At 46.3% G+C, this 20,743-nt stretch overlaps 1 protein-coding gene across 8 annotated transcripts in view; it reads left to right on the forward strand.

Annotated features, from left to right (window-relative positions):
- The window catches only part of NFKB1 (nuclear factor kappa B subunit 1), a 111,122-nt gene extending 90,525 nt beyond the window's left edge, over window positions 1–20,597 (forward strand). For 5 of the 8 annotated variants that reach the window (XM_057309517.1, XM_057309518.1, XM_057309519.1 and 2 more), the window contains 10 exons: window positions 1,210–1,395; window positions 2,561–2,702; window positions 6,018–6,132; window positions 10,972–11,173; window positions 11,643–11,812; window positions 12,152–12,254; window positions 14,526–14,650; window positions 16,048–16,114; window positions 16,434–16,606; window positions 17,286–20,597. In XM_057309517.1, the coding sequence (XP_057165500.1) occupies window positions 1,210–1,395; window positions 2,561–2,702; window positions 6,018–6,132; window positions 10,972–11,173; window positions 11,643–11,812; window positions 12,152–12,254; window positions 14,526–14,650; window positions 16,048–16,114; window positions 16,434–16,606; window positions 17,286–17,684 (1,682 nt within the window). In that variant the 3' untranslated portion in view covers window positions 17,685–20,597. The remainder of the gene's footprint in view (window positions 1–1,209; window positions 1,396–2,560; window positions 2,703–6,017; window positions 6,133–10,971; window positions 11,174–11,642; window positions 11,813–12,151; window positions 12,255–14,525; window positions 14,651–16,047; window positions 16,115–16,433; window positions 16,607–17,285) is intronic. The other 3 variants (XM_026509645.4, XM_026509646.4, XM_044388056.3) reach the window with 1 other exon arrangement.
- The last annotated feature ends 146 nt before the right edge of the window (window positions 20,598–20,743 follow it).

The raw sequence follows: 20,743 nt of genomic DNA on the forward strand, positions 1-20,743 counted from the left end.
ATATACAGAGACTCGACTATTCAAACATAAAAAAGTCACCAAACCTACCTTTTCTTTCTCTTTTTTTTTTTCCTGAGATACTATACTTTTGCAGACATTTTGAATTTTATAGGGATGGCCTTTCCCTTCAAATGCATCCCCTAATTTGCAGTTGTCACACCCTGGGTTCACAGTTTGTATTGCACGTCCATTCTAGAATACCCACTGAAGAAATAATACAGTGAAGCCTTCCCATGTATGGAATGCCTGGTTTATGTCAGGGGCTGCTACATATTTTAACTGTAATCTTCGTGATTGTTAGGAAAATAGTAGTGTCTCCATTTTACAGACAGAGGACGCCCAGGTTCAGAAGTGTTCATTCCCTCACTGAAGGCACATATCTGTTATCAGCAGAACCAGGGTTTGAGCCAGTTGTGCTCATAAAACCTAGGTGTTCTCAGAGCACCTGTCAGATGGCATGGTCAGACCTGAAAGAGCACAGAAATGGCGCCCCAAGTAGCTCCCACACTAAAGAATGTGACTTGATATCACATCTTAACAACTTGCTTCGTTCATTAGCATCAGGAAAAAAAATAATTCCTCTGCTTTTATTTGAACTTGAAAAATTCCACTTCCCTGGGGCGCCTGGGTGGCTCAGTTGGTTAAGCATCCGACTCTTGATTTCAGCTCAGGTCTTGATCTCAGGGCCGTAAGTTCAAGCCCCATACTGGGCATGGAGCCCAGTTAAAAAAAAAAAAATTCCACTTCCCTGCAATTCACAGAAGAGTTGTATTTCTTTTTCTCTTTTACAAATAAACAGAATGAAATTTAAGTTTTTAGAAGTGTAAATAAAATTTTTTTAAGACCTTTAAAGTTCCTCATCACAAGAAAAAAATTTTATGACTGTGTGCTAATGTTAACTAGAATTATTGTGGTGATCATTTGACATCTAATACAAATATCGAATCATTATACTGTACACCTGAAACTAATGTAATGTCATATGTCAGTTATACCTCAGTAAAAATGTGTCTTTTAGAAGTGAGCATTTAAAATAGCTCCAAAACAAGTTACTTATGATGTGACTATTTTAAAAGGAATTTTAAATTACTGTTTTTCTTTTCTCTTCGCAGTAAACTTGCCTCCCATCTTTATCTGACAATTGAAACAGTAAATTATAACTTAATAGATCTTACTGAGAAAAACCTGATATTTGTGCTTTTATCTTAGGAACCATAAACACCCTATCTAAAAATGATTCTGAAGGTTGTGGCAAGAGTGTGGACAGAGAGGCAGTGAACCTCTCTGGGAAAGTAACTGAACCCACAGAACGAGATAAGGAGTCCAGCTCTGGGGATGATGAGATTACTCTGACGTACACAGTGGGAGTAAAGGAAGAGAATTCTAGGTTTCACGGTAAGTGAGCACACACGTGATTACGTTGATTTGATTGGTGAGGAGATCGGCTGGTTCGAGGGTGGAAACTATTGCCAGAAGACACGTTTGTTTTCTGTTAATCTAAAAATGATACATCAATATGTAGTTCAATGTGCTTTTCAGAGTCCTTTGTGCCTTTTGAAAAACATGTGTCTGATCATTTTATTCACACTGAGATTTCCATTTTCCCCGTGTTGTCTCTGAATATTAAGTGCTGAAGTTAACATATGCGTTCTCCAGTCGTAACTATGTAGTTTTAGGGTATCGTGAGAGATCATCTAATTCCTTTCTATCATCATCTAATTCATTTCTATCACAGGGAATACAGAAAAGTTGCCATAACTTTAATAGTCTCTTCTCAAGACTGTAGCTTGACTGTCATACTGAAGTAGAACTTTGCATGGAAACTAGGCTGTTTCCTTTTACCCCGATGCCCTCTTTGAACATTGGGATTAAGAGGGCCGGTGCACTTCTGGGTGTATTTTGAACCAGTACTCATTAGAGAAAAGGGAAAGGAAAGAAGGCAAATATTTCGACTTTTTGGCCACTTATGATCTCTATCACATATTCTTTTTTTTTTTTTTTTAACACCACTTTAAAAATGCACAAAGCATGGTTAGGTGGGGGATCGTATAAAAACAGGCCACCCATGGTTTTGGCCTACAGGTCTCAATTTGCCTTCCCCTGACCTTCAGGAAGCAAACTTCACAAGAACACCGATGGCCTATGGAGAGTCTGTCTGTCTGTGTTTTTTGACACTGTGTTTAACGGGACAGTTGTTTAAGACTCCAGTGAAGGATTATTTCATCAAGAGATGGATTATTTACAATATAGTAAATCGAATCAACATTATTTAGAGATCGAGTGTCCCCCCCCCCCAAGAAAACAGACATTTCCCAATTTCTTTCCCCTCACAGACCACAGACAGATTTTTCAGGTCAGCCTCTCTATTTGTTAGTAAGCCAATGTCCAGTTGGGCTTTATCTAGTGAACACAATGCAGAAGAACTGAAAGGAGCGTTTGCAGCTACCACGATGTGTGTCGAGGTACCAGAACCCTGCGTTGATGGCTTTGCCCTCACGCCTGCCATGCCTGTAGGGCGAGTGGGGGAGACTCCGCCGTGACTGTGCTCATTGCCTTGCAGATAACCTCTTTCTCCAGAAGGCTATGCAGCTTGCCAAGCGGCATGCCAACGCCCTTTTTGACTACGCGGTGACAGGGGATGTGAAGATGCTGCTGGCTGTCCAACGCCACCTCACTGCAGTGCAGGATGAGAATGGGGACAGGTAAGTCAGGGCTTCTGCAAACAAAAGTTGTTGTACGTACGGAAGAGAGAAAATCACTGTCTGCTTCCTGGCTGGAGATTAAAAGAGTGGTTTAAAGGTATTGGGTGCTGTCACTCGAAGGCTTTCGTGGACAATAATGTGTCAATAAGGTGGAATCCATGATTTGCTCCTCCTGTCCTGTGGCCTCACCTGTTGGGCCCTCGCATACCTCGAGTCCTCAGCTAAGAGTACATCGTGCTGGGCAAGAAATGAAGATGTGTGGGGAACGGTACTTTTTCAAAAACCTTGCTTTATGTATTGGGATAACATGTAGAGTAAAATTTAATAAACAAATATTTCTTTATTGGATCAATAACCTTTGCTTTATTTCCTGAAATGGCATAATAATAAAAGTCGGTCCAACCAAATCCCTCAAGCGCTTGCTCACCGGCTGCACATTTGTGATGGTCACGTACTCAAGAAAAAGCCCAATAAAGACAGCACAGCGACAACAACCAAACAAGAGGCGACTGTCATTCTTTCCCAGTTACTGGTTCCTTGCCTCCTGCCTCTGGTACTGGCTCCCAGTCTGCGACTGAATGAGGCTCCTGTGACTGCTGTAACTCACGCCGTGTGGGAGGCCAGCATTCCAATCACCGTGCGTCCATTTCTGCAGCTATGGAGCTTATATTGGCAAAGCCCCTGGCTTCTTTCTAAAACAGTTCTCTCAGGCCTTTCATTGAGACTTCTAAAATGATCTCAAAAGCCTGTGAGAATAACAGGAGACAACAGCCCTCAGATTCAAGTCAAGTGCCTTATCTAAAACCTTCCTAAAATAGTGTCAACCCTGAGAAATCCTTTTCTGTAGAGGAGTTCTTGAGTGCTGCGTTTTTAAACCTCGGTTTAAAAACTGAATCAAACGCTTTAGGAAAGTGCCAACCTCAGGGTTTCAAACAGAGACCTTTGTTCTCCTTCCTTGCAGCGTAACCAAGGATGTGGTATAACCACTGGCCTTGTTATACAGTACGAGAGGAACCGGTGCAGCCTCCTTTGTGTAATGCTGTGAACAGCAGAATGTTTTTACAGGGGTAGAGAATCCAGTTAGCTTTCAGTAGCGTAGAACCACAAGAGAAAGCAGCCAGTTAAGCAAGACAGAGCAACAGTGTTTCAAGTGACATTTTTACGGACCTACAGAATTGATGAGCTTAAGAAAGAGGAGCACGTGGAAGCTAGCGAGGGACTGCCGGTCTATGAAGGGAGGATTGTGGAGAAGATCCAAGGCGCGTGCATTCGACGGGCGCATGGAGGGGAAGGTGCGGGCATGTGTAAGGATACAAACGGAGGGACCCAGGAGGTGGTCTTCCCTGCCCAAGTGGAACATGAATCCTTAGGGTCCCCTCCTGGGACCCCAAACGTACTCCTGGCACAGGCTCTCAGGGTTTGCCGCAGCTGGAAGGCAGAGAGGGGAGACCCAAGAGGAACCCTCGTGAGAGTGTAGACAAGGGAAAGCTCTTGGTCCTCACACCCCAGGGCTCTTCTTTTCGTTGAACTTGTCACGCTCAGCTAATAATCTGAATCCTGGAGCCATTAGTCATCACAGAAAATACAACAAAGAAAAGAAAAGAACTTCTGGTGTTGGGGAAATTCCCACGAGGGTGTGAGGATTTATGGGGGAGGGGGAATGTACTTCTGCGATGAAATGCTGAGCTGCGCATGGAAATTTTTAGGCAGTTTTGAAATATGACCTTTTTCTTGGTATATGTGCATCATGTCTGCATCAGACTTTGGGCCCTTTTTAGAAGTCTTCTTCCAGCCTCACATTTCAAGAGACAGTAGTGAAACCTCGACATCATTCATTTGCTCTCTTAAGTCATGAAGTCACAAGTTCGTTTTTTAGGCCCCCTTGTGCCAACGTTAGTCCCTCGTAAAATGCACTTGCTCTTGCTAAGAAAGAGGCCTGAGAACAGGACACTTCAGCTGTTTCCACTGCAGAAAATCTAGCCTGTGCCTCAAATCCCAGATGTCCTGCTGCCGTACGATACTTCGGAGTATGTTCTGTATCGCGATCGTCCGTACTGTGGCGTACTCCTTCCCTGAGGGGTTCCTCCGCAGCCCTCCAGAGCACTGTCCATGTGCCCCTTCAGCAGGACAGCTGAGGGGATGCAGAGGGCGCTTTGGAGCCAGATGGACCCGGGCTGCGCTCCCAGCTTCACCGCTAACTAGTTATGTGACGTGGGTTGGGTTCTGTTATACCTGCGAGCCCCAGTTTCATCATCTGAAAAATGAAGATAATGTTACCTGCCTCGTAGGGCTTCTTGTTATGATAAATAAGGTCATATATGTCAACTACTTAGCATGGCCTGGGAAATAGAAGCTCTAAAACCATACTAGCCGCTTTTATTGTTGTTAGTGTTGAGTCATTTCAAAATAATTTCAGTAGTAAGTTTTTTTAACAATTAAAAAATCGTGTCTCTAGGACTGATGCTCGGCACCTGCCAATATTTTTGACCTCATTAGCATAAGCCCTGAGGCTCCTTCTGTCACCCTTATTTTAGTGCCTAAATTGCGTGCCAGGGCTGTAAGGCTGACCCAGGGAGGACCAGGCCTGAGATCACAGGCCGGAGAGCGGGAGAAAGAGAGCTAGAAAACCACAGTTGCGTAACCAAGCAGCAAACTTGAGGGGAGACCATGGGCTCTGCTCAGGAAGTTTGGAGAGGAGGTAGGGTCTGAGCTGGAATATGGAGGATGGAGTAGGCACTGTCCAGGCAGAGAAGAGGAGCAAAGAGGGAATATTTGCAAGGGGGACATGAAATCACGTTGTTCCTTCAGAAGTTTACCTCAAGAGTGTTTTCCCAATAGTTCAAAGCCTGACCCCATTCTCCCCTCTTGGGATCGAGGAAGATCTTTCAGAAGCCACCACACTGTATTTTGGAGGAGGCTGGAAGGCTAGGAGAGGACATTTACGTACATCATCTATACGTCAACGGAAGCTAGGAGAAAGCTAGAGGAGAAAATGCCCAGAAGTGTCGTGCAGAGGCAGAGTCGGGATTTGAGCTTAGGTCTCTCTGCCTCAAGGCCCAGGTGCTTTTGCACCTCAAGGGGTCAAACCAGAATGCCCCCAGAGGCCAGGCAGGCATGGTAAATGGGTGTAGCTGCCTAACTGGGCAATAGAACAATCCCGCCTCAGATTCAAGACACTTGAGAGTCAAGACACTTGGGGGCCAAATAAAGGGGAGTATGAGAACCAGGTTCAGTCTGTAAGTCTGAATTCCTTTCTTGGGAATCTTTTTTTTCACTAACACTTTAGTTGATCCTTGCCACTCTGTTCTGTTCCAGTGTCTTACACTTAGCAATCATCCATCTTCATGCCCAGCTTGTGAGGGATCTACTGGAAGTCACGTCTGGTTTGATTTCTGATGACATCATCAATATGAGAAATGATCTCTACCAGGTAAGCAGAGACGCCAACTGAAGAAAACTCCAGTTTGTGCATGCCTGCATGTGCGAGTGTGCGTGTGTGTCCGTGTTATCTCTAAGAATGTTAACAGTAGCAAAAATACAGTGCTTTGTTTTGTGGCTTATATCCTAAAAGGCTATTACTTGGGAATATTATTTATGATTTAGGATCCTTTAACCTGTGAGTATAATAGAAATCACTCCACAGTGAAATTCAGCATCCTGCTGGGGGAAGGCAAAGTTTAAACTTTAGAAATCTGTCAAAGAGTTGATCCATTTTCTTTTTTTTTCTTTTTCAAATTTATTTATTCTTTTCATTATAATAAGGGTACTCTTTAATCCCATCCCCTATCTCACCCATCCACTCACCCACCTCGCCCCTGGTAGCCACCAGTTTGTTCTCTGTAGTTAAGGGTCTGTTTCTTGGTTTGTCCCTCTTTTTTTTCCCTTTGCTTGTTTGTTTTGTTTCTTAAATTCCACCTAAGAGTGAAATCATATGGTGTTTGTCTTTCTCTGACTTATTTCACTTAGAATTATACTCTCTAGCTCCATCCATGTTGTTGTAATGGCGAGATTTCATTCTTTCTTATGGTTGAATATTATTCCACTGTGTGTGTGTGTGTGTGACTTCTTCTTTGTCCGTTTATCTGTGGATGGACACTTGGGGGGCTTCCATAGTTTGGCTATTGCACATAATGCTGCTAGAAATATAAGGGTACATGTATCCCTTTGAATTCGTGTTTTTGTATTTTGGGGGTAGATACACAGTAGTGGGATTACTGGGTTGTAGGGTAGTTCTAATTTTAATTTTTTGAGGAACCCTCACACTGTTTTCCACAGTGGCTATACCAGTTTGCATTTCCACGAACAGTGCAAGAGGATTCCTTTTTCTCCACATCCTCGTCAACACTTGTTTCTTGTGGTTTTGATTTTAGCCGAATATATCTGACAGGTGTGAGGTGGTATCTCATCGTGGTTTTGATTTGCATTTCCCCGATGATGAGTGATGTTGAGCATCTTTTTTCTTTTTTAAATTGAAATATAATTGACATATGATATTGTGTTAGTTTAAGGACACAGTAATTCGGTATTTGTATATATCACAAAATGATCACCAAAATAAGTGACTTGTCATCCCTCGCCACCTGTAGTTACCAATTTTTTTTCTTGTGATAAGAACTTTTAGATCTACTTTTAGCAACTTTCCAATATGCAGTACAGGAGAACCGAGGGTAAATATGTCACTTCCGTGAAGATGAATACAATCGAAAGAAGTACGTTTGGAAAGCCAGTAAAGTGTAAGAATGTTGAAGTCGGCTGAAGCACAGTTTGACAACACCTAGATTACGTGTATATCAAACAAAAGGTGCTGAAATCCGAACACGGTTGGTTGGGGAGAAAGCGTCTTTCGAAAACAGAAAGACAGCTCAAATCGAGGAGAACAGGGAACGCCAGAGTTTTGCCCGGATTGGGTCTGAACAGGAATTCAGCGGGTTCAAAAGCAACTCTAGAAACCCTGGCACAGAGGTCCTCAGACACGGCAGAGAGAAGGTAGCTGGGACCCGGTGAGGTGCCTGCTGGGCCCGTGCACACTTCAGGTGAGGGAAGGAGATTGGAACTGCCGCTTGGCGGAACCAAAGCCCGGAGGCTGGTGTTGGGAGCCTGAGACCCGGCCCAGCCACTCTGGCCGAGGGGCGCTCTCGCTCCCAGCCGCCTTCGCCCCCCCCCCCCCCCCCCCCCCGCCCTACCCGGCTTAGGCGCCGGTCTCCTGGCCTCGCGCCTTGTCAGCTTTGCCGTTTTCTCCTTCCCTTCCCTCCACCCAAAGTGACTTCCCAGGCGTCCTTGGACGGTGTGCTCACATGCCTGGGCTGAGCAAACCTGTCACTCTAAAAATACGGACCACAATCACATGCAGTTAATTGCACAGTAAAGGTGCCTGTTCCAGTTCTCAGTTGTTAGAGTGGGTGCTGTGAATCATTTTTATCTCCTCGAAGCAAAAGAAGGAAAATATTTACACGTAGCTCTCAGTAGATTTTTATGTGTGAATAGGTGTTTCCTGATAAGGGAAATAGTTGCCCCCTTGATGGAAGGCTTTCGGCTCCTTCCCTGGCCTGGCGGTACTGCTTACTGTCAACGGAAGAACGGAGCTGGGGATTCTTCACTGACTCATAATGTAAAGTAATGAGGGCAAAGTCTAATTTTAGGTAGACATTTAAAGAATGTCTTCAAATTTTCATACCACCTCGGGGGGTGCTGGTATTTGGAGAGTCATCTGGCCCTTAAAGCTTGATTCTCTCAGGCTTTAGGACTGATCGTTCCTCCCAGCCGTCACGAGCGTACAAATAAAACCGGGAACGAACGGGACGCTGTCGCTTCTCGGTCCTCCTTTCAAAGACTGCTTCGCTTCACCACCCGTAGGTCAGATTCAAGGAATTACTTGTTTTTCTGTTTATAAATAGGCCCTGCAAAGGACACCGCACAGCAGGATCAGCCGTGATTTACTGCGTGCTGACCTCCTCACAGTATCATTTGGTTACATGTACAGAGACTCTCTCTGGTGGGCCAGACACAAAAATCCTGAAACCACCACCTTTGACACTTCTTGCCTTTGATGTGGGGACTCTTGGGAGAACACAGGTCCATTTTCCCCAAACTTAGCACCGCCCTCATTCATGGACAAGGATTCCAGGATCCCCTGGTAATGCCTCCTAGGTCTCAAACATGCACCCAGTGGCAACTTCGATTTGAGAGCTAGAAAAGGCTAAAATTTGGACTCATTTATCTCTGTAAAGAGTCTCTGTTAACTATTCTCGATGGAAAGATTATACAGTTCTCAAGTTATTTGGATTATTTGGCAATTGTCTTAGACAACCTCCCAAAATACCATTCACTAATCTTAGTACATTTCTCTGACCATCTGTCATGATCACATCTCTCTCCCCACCCACTCTCTAGAGATACACTCAAAATAATCCCAGTGCATAGAGTTAGGATTCTTCTGAAAATAGTTCTGAAATCTATTGCCTTCCAAGCCCTCTCCTTTTCTTCTCCCCCCACCCTAGATCACCCCTCCAGTGTGTTTGATATGAATTGTTTTATCTGCATACCTTCCTACATAACATTAATGAGGGATTTTGTGCATCTGGGTTTTTTGTTCTTTGTTTTTAATTTTTATAAATATATGTTCATAGTTCTTTAAATTGTACATAAGGAAATACACTGGAAAATCAAAAGTTGCCCTCCCTGGCAGTATGCAAATCCCCCAACCCTACTTCCAAATATAACTATTGCATTTGTAAGTATTTTTCCAGATACGGGCTACATAAACATATACACTTGAAATATGTACAGGTATTTTACCGTACTCTCATACACTGTCCACACTATATTATATAATCTTGGGGTTAAAGGTCTAAAGCCTGAAATCTCATAGAAAACCTTTGGTGGGACGATGTTTAAAAAAAAAAAAAAAAAAAAAGCTTCCCTTACTCATAGTAACAGAATTTGTATAACATGTAAAAAATCATATTAAAACTAGAGATAATTACCGATTTCTGAATGGTATAATATTTTATCATTTCAGATCTTCTTTTTTACAATCTCACTCGCTCTCAGACTTTTTCGTCTCCCCAAATAGCATTTCATCTTAATAAATGCACTTTTTTTTTTAACATATTTCGTTTTTGACAAGAAGGCTTTTGGCTACAGTATCTAAAGTTTTGAGGACATCATTTTATTTCAAGCTGGGGTATAAAAGATGAAAAAAATAAGAGAGAATGGAAATTTGGCCCAAAAGCCTGTCTTGCTTGTGCTGTATGCAGTTATCAGTGGAAGCAAGCCGAAGCCGCAGGAGCACTGCGCGGCCCCTGGGCTGTGGTCGTCCTGCACCAGCCCGGTGGCTTACCCTGTGGCCGCTGCGGTGGCCAGGAATCGCGTACCGAGAGAAAGTTTAGGCAAATTGTCACTAGACAGAATGGATTTCACAGACTCCTGTGAAATAGACTGATTTGTATAAAAATATATCGCTCTTCTGCCAGTGGCCTCAGTTCTTTGAAAGATGCTTTCGCGATTGTGTTTGCCTTGCTCATTTTGAAAACACTCAGTTTGCAAAACAGCTCATTTGCATACGCCGAGGCACTGCTTTGCGGGCAGAGTGACAGATGGACTAGGGGTGCACCTCTTAGGTGTCAGCAGTTCAGCTTGCTTGTTCATCGGAGCCCTCTTACTGAGCCCTCTTACTTATGTCCTGCTTATGACATTTAGAATCCTTTGACACCTGTTCTAAAATGGGGGTGCCCGAGTTCTATGGATTGGTGTCATCAAGGAGCCAGACCACGGAAAAAATATTTTTTATTTCAGCAAACTCATTTTCTCCATCAATACAGAACGACAGCACCTTTGTGAATTGGTTTCTATTGAGTAGTTAGTTCATTTCGACTTCTTCAGTAAAACTATAGCCTTGCTTTGGTTTTGTTAATATGCAGAATTATCAGCTGAAGATAGAGTCCTGCTTGAAATTCAAGGAAACAAAATTTATTAATAGAAGAATTAACGTATCAGCAGTCAGCAGGCTGTAATGAGAAACAAGAAAGTGATTAAGAATTGTAAATATAAAAATAATTATCACGTGGCTCAGTAGCAGTCAGGCATATGTTCTTCATTAGCACAGGACATGGAACAGGGAGTGAGGCATCAATCTGGCGAAGGGAAATGGCTTCGAGGCATGACGCCACCTATTGCCGTGGCCGTGACCAAGCCTGTAGGTTCAAGCCCAGGGGGGTGTCAAGTGTTTGCCACTGACCCGTGCATCTCCTGATGCTTCTCCACTTCCCAGACGCCCTTGCACCTGGCGGTGATCACCAAGCAGGAAGCTGTGGTGGACGACTTGCTGAGGGCCGGGGCCGACCTGAGCCTTCTGGACCGCGCGGGTAACTCTGTGCTGCACCTAGCCGCCAAAGAAGGACAAGATAAGATCCTCAGTATTTTACTCAAGCACAAAAAGGCAGCGCCACTGATGGACCACCCCAATGGGGAAGGTAAGAGCTAACCAGATGTAGTAGATAACCTTCTCCTTCTGCATTCTAAATGACTGGTAGCTACTTGATAAATGTGCATTCTTGGATTTGCACCTAGAAATGCTTCCCTTAGTCACCTGGAGTTTGTCATCTCTCGTGAGAATTTCTGTTGCTCGCCATGACTAATTTCTTTAAAGATGATTTGGAAGTGTTAGTAGGTGGAAAAAGCAGAGGCCTGAACAAACACTGGTCTTGAGGTGTAGAAAGCATCATTTATCCAAAGAATGTTGATTTGCGCTGTCTCCTGAGAACATACGAGGCGACCGTGGGTTCCCATGCAGGACAACACACTTGCAGCACCTTTCCAGGCCCTCTGGAGGAAAGACACTGGATGAGCTGAGACTCGACAGCATTCCCTCCCTAGGGTCCAGTTTTGCTGTCTTGTGAGCAGCCTTCCAGCTCCATGACCGTCCCTGTGCTTGGGCCGCAGGTCTAAACGCCATTCACCTAGCTGTGATGAGCGACAGCATGCCGTGTCTGCTGCTGCTGGTGGCCGCGGGCGCCGACGTCAACGCCCAGGAGCGGAAGTCCGGGCGCACGGCGCTGCACCTGGCAGTGGAGCGTGACAACATCTCCCTGGCTGGCTGCCTGCTCCTGGAGGTGACCAGCGCGTGGATTTGCCTTTGCGTTAGATTCCCAAGGGGGTGTTAGGACCATCTTTTCAAGAACTGATGTCAGTAACAGCATTTCCCCCTACAGTCACTTCTATTTATTCCGTAGCTACTCAAGGCTTTGGGGTGGTCAGCTCTGGGCAGTCCTGACACCATTGGCCCCTTCTCCTAATTGGGGATTTCTGAAGTGGCAGAGCCTGCCCCAAATAGCAACTGGGCTAGTACTAAGACCTTTTATATGACCTAGGGGTCATGCTGACAGGAGAAGTTGGGGACTAAAGGATGAGAGAAGCTTCCACTAACACTTTCCTGTGTGGGCTGGTTTTAGGGTGATGCCCATGTAGACAGTACGACCTATGATGGAACTACAGCCCTGCACATAGCAGCCGGGAGAGGGTCCACCAGGCTGGCGGCTCTTCTCAAGGCAGCAGGTAAGGCAGCCTGGCGGGTAGGGCTGGGAAGTGCTATCAGGAATGCAAACCAACTCTGCGCGAACAGCCCTGTCTCCTTCTTCAAGCCGCAGAGCTACTGCTGAAAGGGACGAGTAAATAAAAATCACACTTGCACGGCCGGAATGGCGCTGTTGGGACTTGTAATCCTGGGCTCCAACCCGATGGTCATGTCAGCCTTGGCTCTCTAATTCATCGGTTTGTTTGGGGTGTTGGTTGTTTAGGCTGACTCCCGTGACAGGAGATGTTCTTAAAGTTGAATTTGATCCCTTAAAGAACTCTGAACAGTACCAGCCTCTGATCATGTCAGTCAGAAGTCTCCAGGAAAAAAAGTTGATTGGTAGAAGACATAATTTTAAAATTTCCTTCAGTGAGAGAGGTCCCTTAGAAGTTGAAATCATAGGAAAAAAAAACAAATGGGCTGTGAATTGAGTACTACCATATGCGAGGAACTAAAAATTGCTAGCATTTGTTGACCTTACTATGTGTCAGGCACTGTGCTAGGCCTGTCAGGCATACTGTCTCATTTCATCTGCAGTAACCCTTAGAGATAAGTATCATTATTATTTTTCTCATCTCACAGCCGAAGAAACAGACTGGAAAGACCTGTGGGACCCAGTCCCGGGGTCCTAGTAAGGGCATAGCTATGAATCACACCTTGTCTATCTGAGCTTCCAGACTCTGTACTCTTTCTGTCCCCCGCTTTGCTCAAGGCTCTGCAGGTGTTACTCCATTTAACTCTCTAGTCCTGTGCAGTACAGAAAATTATTCCTGCTCGCCCTTGGGTCTCTTGCCTTGTATACTTAGAACGCCAACAGATGTTCGATTGAGGGAAGTCTCTCAGACTTTGAGCCATCTGATTCACTTTAGAGAGTATTAAAACTTCCTTAGAAAGTAAATGCTTCATAAAGCCAAGAAAACAGAAGGAGTTAAATACATCTTTAAAAACTGAGTCCAGGAAGATGTACAAACTTTTTCTTTGGGAGCCCCACATACTTCTAAGTGAATAAAATCATATCCAAATAAACAATAGCCTTTTCTTAGTCTCGGTCAAGTCAAACTTTCTTTTGAACAAGAGACTCTGATTATAGTATGAATAGTTTGGGAAGTCACTGGTTATAATTAAGAAATGCCTTCAGACAAGAAGCTACAACCCTTTCAAAAATGCTTTCTCTTGAATTCTTAATACCCCATGAAAGAAGTAGCAAGTAACGGTTTCTCCATGACAAAAGGAAGGCACTCGGATGACAAACGTAGTCCTGAGCTCCCAGTCATGAGGAAGGTCACCTCAGAAACAAACAGCTCAGCTCCTCCAGCATTTTCCAGCCCATAAACCGTTCCTCGTAGTTTCTCTTCCGTTTCCACGGTCAGATGGCACTCACTGCCTTCTAGATCAGGTCAGGGCTGGAAGGTTGAAATAAGAAACAGCATGAAGATCCTTCTCTGACTCTCATTAGGCCCTCTCCTATTATTGAAGTTGGCACAAAGCAAATGATCTCCCAGCAAGATAAAAACAAGTTCTTCCCAGAAGGGTATACTGAACTGACTGCTGTTCGTTAGACATCAGACTAAACACTCTCATAAAAATAGTCTCTAAGCCTCGGAGAGGTAACTCTAGCTCTAATCTCTGAGTTACTTTTGGTGTTTTCTTGCTGCACATTAAGAAACAGACTAGATATTTCCAAGATCAGCCCTAAAATTTTCAATAACTGTATATCGTGGGAGAAGGTTTTTGCGGTGTTTGTTTCAGGATCGGGACCCTGGCAGTGCTGTCTGTACGCAGGAGTAAAAGTGAGCATGTTGTCCCTAGACAGAGAACTTTGCTCTTTTGAGCAAGTGGGAGAAGAGCCTGAGAAATGTGCAGTGGCGAGCACGAACTTGAACATTAAGTTAGGTCCTGAGTCCTGAGGGTGCAGCCCAGCCCCCGTAAATTGCTGCCATTCCTCAGATTAAAGATGCGTCATTCGGTTGAAAACTGAGAGTTAAATGTGAGGGTTGGGGTACTTCCAAGTCTTTTGTCTTTGAAAATGTTCTTGGCTATATAGTGTATCATCAGACCTCTTTACAGTCAAAATAAATTAGAATTTAAAAGAAGTTCTCTGACTCTTTCAGTCATATTATGTTTCACGTAATACAAATTATCTAGGTAATTGCCTCGGGTAGCTGTTGGGCTTTGCCTTTGGGAATCTGACCTCTGCAGGCAGTTGAGAGTCGACGGGACCGGGGTTTACCTAATGCTGTGTGACTTAACAGGCGCAGATCCCCTGGTGGAGAACTTTGAGCCTCTCTATGAGCTGGATGACTCTTGGGACAAAGATGGAGAGGATGAAGGAGTCGTGCCTGGAACCACACCTCTAGATATGGCCACCAACTGGCAGGTGAGTGTGGCTCCCGTCTGTTTGACGGCAGCTCTGGAGGGAGCTAACGAATCAGGAATGTAAGAACAGATGGTCTTCTTGAGTCTCTATTTCCCAAAGCCTTTTCTTGTTGAGAAAGTCTGCTTACCAAGAGACATATTTCTCTTGAAAAGCCTATCCATGAAAGATCTAGGTCAACGGAGTTATGAGTGTGAAAGTGTATGCCTAATCAGATCACAGTTCAGTTGTGAGAGAGGGTTCCGCAAGAGAAAACACAAAATTCACGCGAGAGTTTCCCGTTCTGAGCTCACACCAGAAGGGTTCCTGTCTCCATTTCTGAAGCTAGGAGAAATGTTATGGTTTGCTTAGAACTTTGCAAAGTGATTTCTTTACGTGAAAAGAACCCAGGAGTCTTCTGAGGACTTTAATAACTGTAAACATAGTAAATAGACTTAAACTCTTCCCCCAAACTCAAGTGACCTGAGATCTGAAGATGAAAAGCAGTGAAAAGCTCTTTATGGCCCAGGGAGAAGAGTCAGAGGGAGGACACGGGCAAGCAGACAGATCTCCAGCACAACAAAATCTACTTTCTTAGCGGCAAGCGCTGCTCCATATCCAAAAGCTGCTTGTTTTCCTCTTTGAGGCCCGTGGTATTGAGCTGAATGATCCCGGCAGAGACGACACGGTTCCCCTTTAATGCTGAGCACCTGGCTTTCCCAGAAGCCTCACCACAGAACACACAGAGATAACCCACTTCAGTGACCCCATGTTGTCCTCACCTAAGTCAGCGAGCTCAGAGTGACTGCAGAGCACACAGAAAGGTCTCCACAGCTGTGGAATTTTGTTTTTCCTTTTAACCTCTAAGGCTTTTCTGTCCCCCAAGTTTAAAATGTAGCTGGTGCTGGAAAGAGAACATCAAGCCTTGTGAGCATTACTATACCTCAGTTTGAGCACATTTTTAGATTTCGTTCTCGGAAGCCTTTTCCCAGGGAGGAGGGGGCAGTGAGAGGCACAGCTTGCAGGTTTGCATAAGCTCAGTCCTCACCGGGGCTCTCAGGGACACATAACGTGCCAACGACTCTGGACCAACACATGGCCCATCTGGTGGCCTGGACTGTCTTTGTCCTTCAGAACGACGGTGGCCTGCTCTCTGCAAGGTTAGCTTGGGTCTTCCTACCCACCTCAGAAGCCCCTGTGGAGAACCGCCTCCTGGCCCAGAGCCCTGAGGGCTTTTCTTTCCCCAAAGGTCATTGTCATGATGACTTTGTGGGTCATGGTACTGACTCCTTCCTGTTCCTCCATCTTTGGGGTACTAGGCCCTCCTCAGGAGGACACGATGAGTTCTTATTACAAAGAAACTGATTCCCCTCCTGGCCCCTTTAATGTATAATGTTTCTCCACGGTTTTCTCCCCAACAGGTATTTGATATATTAAATGGGAAGCCATACGAGCCAGAGTTTACATCTGATGATTTATTGGCGCAAGGTGAGCTCTAAAACAGTGTTCCCTCCACACTGTCATTTAAAGGGCTGAGGGAGAAGCAGCATTATCCAGGCTGTACCGTGAAAGGCTCGGTGGCTTATTCCAGAATCGAAAGATCCTGGACGTACGCGAGGGGGGAATATCCATTGTAATCTGCTGGACCACGCGTCGTGCTGTTGGTCAGCGGGGCTGCTGCCGACTCCAAGTAAAGGAGCTTCGGTGCTCCCGCTGGGAGCCAGAGGGCCGCGGCGTGGCCGTCCTCAGTCCCTCCAGAGTGTCCCTGGTCGCTTAGGACAGCTGTGTTTCTTCTTTGTTCCTTCAGGAGACATGAAACAGCTGACTGAGGAGGCAAAGCTGCAGCTCTACAAGTTGCTAGAAATCCCTGATCCAGACAAAAACTGGGCTACTCTGGCACAGAAATTAGGTCTGGGGATACTAAATAATGCCTTCCGGCTGAGTCCTGCTCCTTCTAAAACTCTTATGGACAACTACGAGGTAACCCATCACCTCACATTCGTACTTGACTCTCGTCCGTTAACGTCGCTGACCTGGGCATGGCCCCCTCCCCCCGCCCTTAACTCTGAGGAGGAGAATCAGTCCACGTCCTGGGAGGGTGACCCAGGCCAGGATGGAAACCTGCCTTCGGAAGAAGGTGGTTTTCCGGGCCCTAAGGTGTTCCCTGTTTTCAAATATCTTGAGATTTCCTGCAGAAATTCTAGGTAGAGGGTCAGGGTTGTCACAGAACTTTGACCCCCTGAACCAGCATGGTAGACTGTGATCCCTGCACATTATCCTCCCGTCCCGTGTCAGGACATGGGGTCAGCTTTCTGTGAGGTGAAATCATTGTCTGCGGAAACTTTCCTCGTTAGCTCTGGTTTCTGGGTGGTTCTCAGAGCTTCAGCCTCAGCAGGGATACTGCATGACCTTCACGGCAGGTAGAGTTCCACTCGGCACTTCTCTCCCCCCTGTGCTCTGTGCTTACTGGAAGCCGCTTCTCTGATTTCCTGAGTGGTCTCTGAGCTGACACGGGAAGCTCGGTGCAAAGGCCTATGTCTCTGCAGCCGCTCTTCGCTCTGAGCCCTCCTGGTGGCCACGGTCTCAGGGCGCGTGTCCCTGCGACAGCCTGCCTGCTTACTCCGGGCACGGGCACACATGCTTCCTGTCTTTCTCGCAGGTCTCCGGGGGCACGATAAGAGAGCTGGTGGAGGCCCTAAGACAAATGGGCTATACCGAAGCCATCGAAGTGATCCAGGCGGCCTTCTGCACCCCGGGATCTGTGGCCCCCGGCCCCGGGAAGGCCATACCTCAGACCCTCTCGCTGCCCCTCTCACCTGCCTCCACGAGGTCACCACTAGGTAAGGGAAAAACAGAACAGGCGGCCGGCATAATCTCCTGCTCCCCAGGCTGTGTCTGCAGTGTCTTGGGCTGTGGCTGTCCTCCCCGCCATCGTCCCGTGAGCACCCTGTCCCGCGTGGCTGTCACCCCCTCAGCTCACATGTTCTACCCTCTTTCCTCACCTGACACTGCCGGTCAGTGGGGTGCTGTCCCCAGGAGCAGTCACATTGGCCCATGAGTCACTCGGATTCGTAGTAAGCACTGAAAACAACATGCTGTGGCTGGTTAAGGCCAGTAGTGTTCCTCTCACTTCTTAAATGTGAAAGAGAGAAAGAAACTCACAGTGCAAGGCGTATAGAGCCAGGACTGGCCCCAGACTCTGGATGACACCGCAGTTCCCACCACAGCGCCCTCAGCTCCTCACCTCCGGCCCAGAAGTGGCTTCACCTTCTCCCTGCACCTCCTGCCAGGGTCACTCAGCTGGACAACACGGTGCCCCCAGCACCGACCCTCACCAGCGCCTCTGTCACGCACCTGAAACACGCCACAGAACAGACTCCCAACAGCCCAGTAACCCCTTGTTTCCCTGCAAATGTATTCTCGCACTCTCGCAACAACCACTCGCGCTTTCTCCACCCGGACCCTCCCTCTCTCAGTCCCCACCGAACACACAGCAGCAGCTAGAATTCCCTCGTCCTTGAAAGACCAACAGTTGGCCTTGTTGGGCAGAAGCTCTGCCATCCTCCGGGGGGTTAAGACAGAAGTCCAAGTCTAGCCCATGGACACTTGCTGCTCACAGCTGACACACACGTGGCCGCCAGTCCTTCCTCTGGGACAGCCTCCCTTGTCCATCCACCTTCACTTCTTGCCTCAGGTCCTGCAGCAGCTCCTGGTCAGTCTCCCCGCTTCCGGTCGGCCCCCCTCCCTTCAGTCCACTCTTGACACAACAGGCAATGAGATGCTTTTTCAAAAGCAGTGCTCTGCCGGTACCTGCTGTATACGTCCCGGTTCACTTACCCACTCACCACATCAGTACTGAGCACAGCCCGTGTGCCTAGCACTGTTCGAGGCTTGAAGATGGAGCAGGAAGCAATAAAGGCAACGTTCCTTTCTCCACGCCCTCTCGAAAATCCCTTCCATATGCCTTTCCTCCCGCCCCACTTCCCTGCACCCCCTGTCCCCCAAGCCCTCCGCTCACAAGTCTGATCCCGTCGTAGGACCGAACCTTCTCTTCCCCTTCCCTGCAGAGATCCTCACCTGGTGGCTCCTTGCCCTTCAGTTTCAGCCAAGTGTCACCTTGTCAGGGGCCTTTCTAGGAGAGTCAGGACAGATGTTGCACACTTTGGAAAGGAGTAATGTGTCCACGAGCAAAACAGCCCTCATCTCCTATCTCGTGACCTGATGCTCCTTCCACACAAAGAAATAGGAAAATACTTTTATCTTTAAAATTTGATTTGATCTCTGACTTGTACTTATTTTTAAAATACCTCCTACACATAATAGAAACCCAGTGAATATGGGTGACTGAATGAAGCAAATCAATCAATAAGTCAACCAAATCAGTAACAAGACAATAGCGTGTCACTGCCAGTAAGGTCTTGATATTTTAATATTGGAACTTAATATACAGGAAGATGGCATTTTGATTTGTGTATGTGAGACTTTGTTTCTCTGATCACTTCCTCCGTATAGGAAATAACTCAGCATTGTTCGGGTCTCTAACGACTCTCCTCAGCAAGGAGCATGTGCCCTAATTGTTCATCGCAGACCCTTTCATCATAATCACCTTATCTTTTTTCTGCTACCGGAATGTTTTTGAGGCAATGTATAGCCTTTAATAGCACGTGAGGCCCAGAGAGATATCTCATTTTTAGTTCCACCTTTGGTCACGCATTTATTTTGCCTGGGTTCAGCAATTTCCCCAGCTAGAAAATAGGTAATACAGCGGTTGGAAAAATACACCTGATTTCTAAGAAAAAATGGCCCACTATGAGTTAGGAGAATTCAGAAAGGATTCTGATAAACATGATAGTAAGAAAGAGATGTGAAAACATGTGCCTATTTTGATGTCTTCACAGTGTTCCTGCTGCTCGGGGCTCTCCCTCCCTCCCTCAGCCACCGAGCAGAAGCGACAGGCGGGTGGCCCGGGTGGGGTGCAGTGGCCTGTGGGAGCTGGTCACCAAGAGCTGCCCACGAGCCTTTTAGATCCAGACCCTGAGCCTGGCTGGAGTAGAAGGCGTACGAGAGCCAAGGCTCTGCCTTTTCCCCAGTTGTGCCCCAGTCAACCTGTGCTTCTTCCCCCAGACGAGGTCCGAGACGACAGCATCTGCGACAGCGGCGTGGAGACGTCCTTCCGCAAACTCAGCTTTACAGAGTCTCTGACCAGTGGCAGCTCCTTGCTGACTCTTAACAAAGTGCCCCACGAGTACGGGCAGGAAGGACCCATAGAGGGCAAAATCTAGCCCGCTGGCAGTGTCCCCACACCGTGTAAACCAAAGCTCTGAAATTCCACCATTGTCCGAAAGAAGGAAGGCGAAGTGCATCCGCAGGTGCTCAGAGGAAAACCAGCCTGCCGGACTCTCGGAATTTCATTCAAGGCCTTTTGAAGTTGGCTTCCTTTCTCAGTTCTCACAGGAATGTTACTAGTCCGGGCCACGAACACACAGCCCCGAGCCGTCACCGTGCCGGCCTGCCGCCTCCCCATGGGCAGGCTCGCTTAGTGAGCTTTCCCAGCCGCTTCCCGTTGTCACTGCTGCTGTCCCCTGCTGCGCACCCGCTGGCATTAAAAGGTGGCCCCGTCCCCACCTGGTCTTCTTCCTGGCCGTCCACAGCACTGTCGTGCATTCAGATTAAGGATTAAGAAAAGGGATATTTTTAAATGAAAGTTACATGGTGTACAATTTTTTTAAAAAAGGCTTTATTGCTTTTTCTAATGTGGTTATCTATGTGATTTGAAAAAAGAACATGTAATGTCAATATGTAAACATGGTTACCATCAGTGCTGAAAATGGTCTCTTCCCCCCTTTTCTGCATTTTGCTATTGTAAATATGTTTTTTAGATCAAATACTTTAAAGGAAAAGATGTTGGATTTATAAATGCTATTTTTTATTTTACTTTTATAATAAAAGGAAAAGCAAATTGATGACCTCATTTTGTTTGATCTCCAGAAATACTTTTCTAAGATGACTCCTTGTCATCATGGGATCATTCCAAGCCCAGTTATCACATTCACATTCCCCTTTAGAGTCCAGCTTTTGACCCAGAAATGAACCAAAAAAAGTGATCAAAAGAGCAGT

Source organism: Ursus arctos, unplaced genomic scaffold (genome assembly GCF_023065955.2).
Source record: "Ursus arctos isolate Adak ecotype North America unplaced genomic scaffold, UrsArc2.0 scaffold_9, whole genome shotgun sequence".
Classification (NCBI taxonomy): Eukaryota; Metazoa; Chordata; class Mammalia; order Carnivora; family Ursidae; genus Ursus; species Ursus arctos.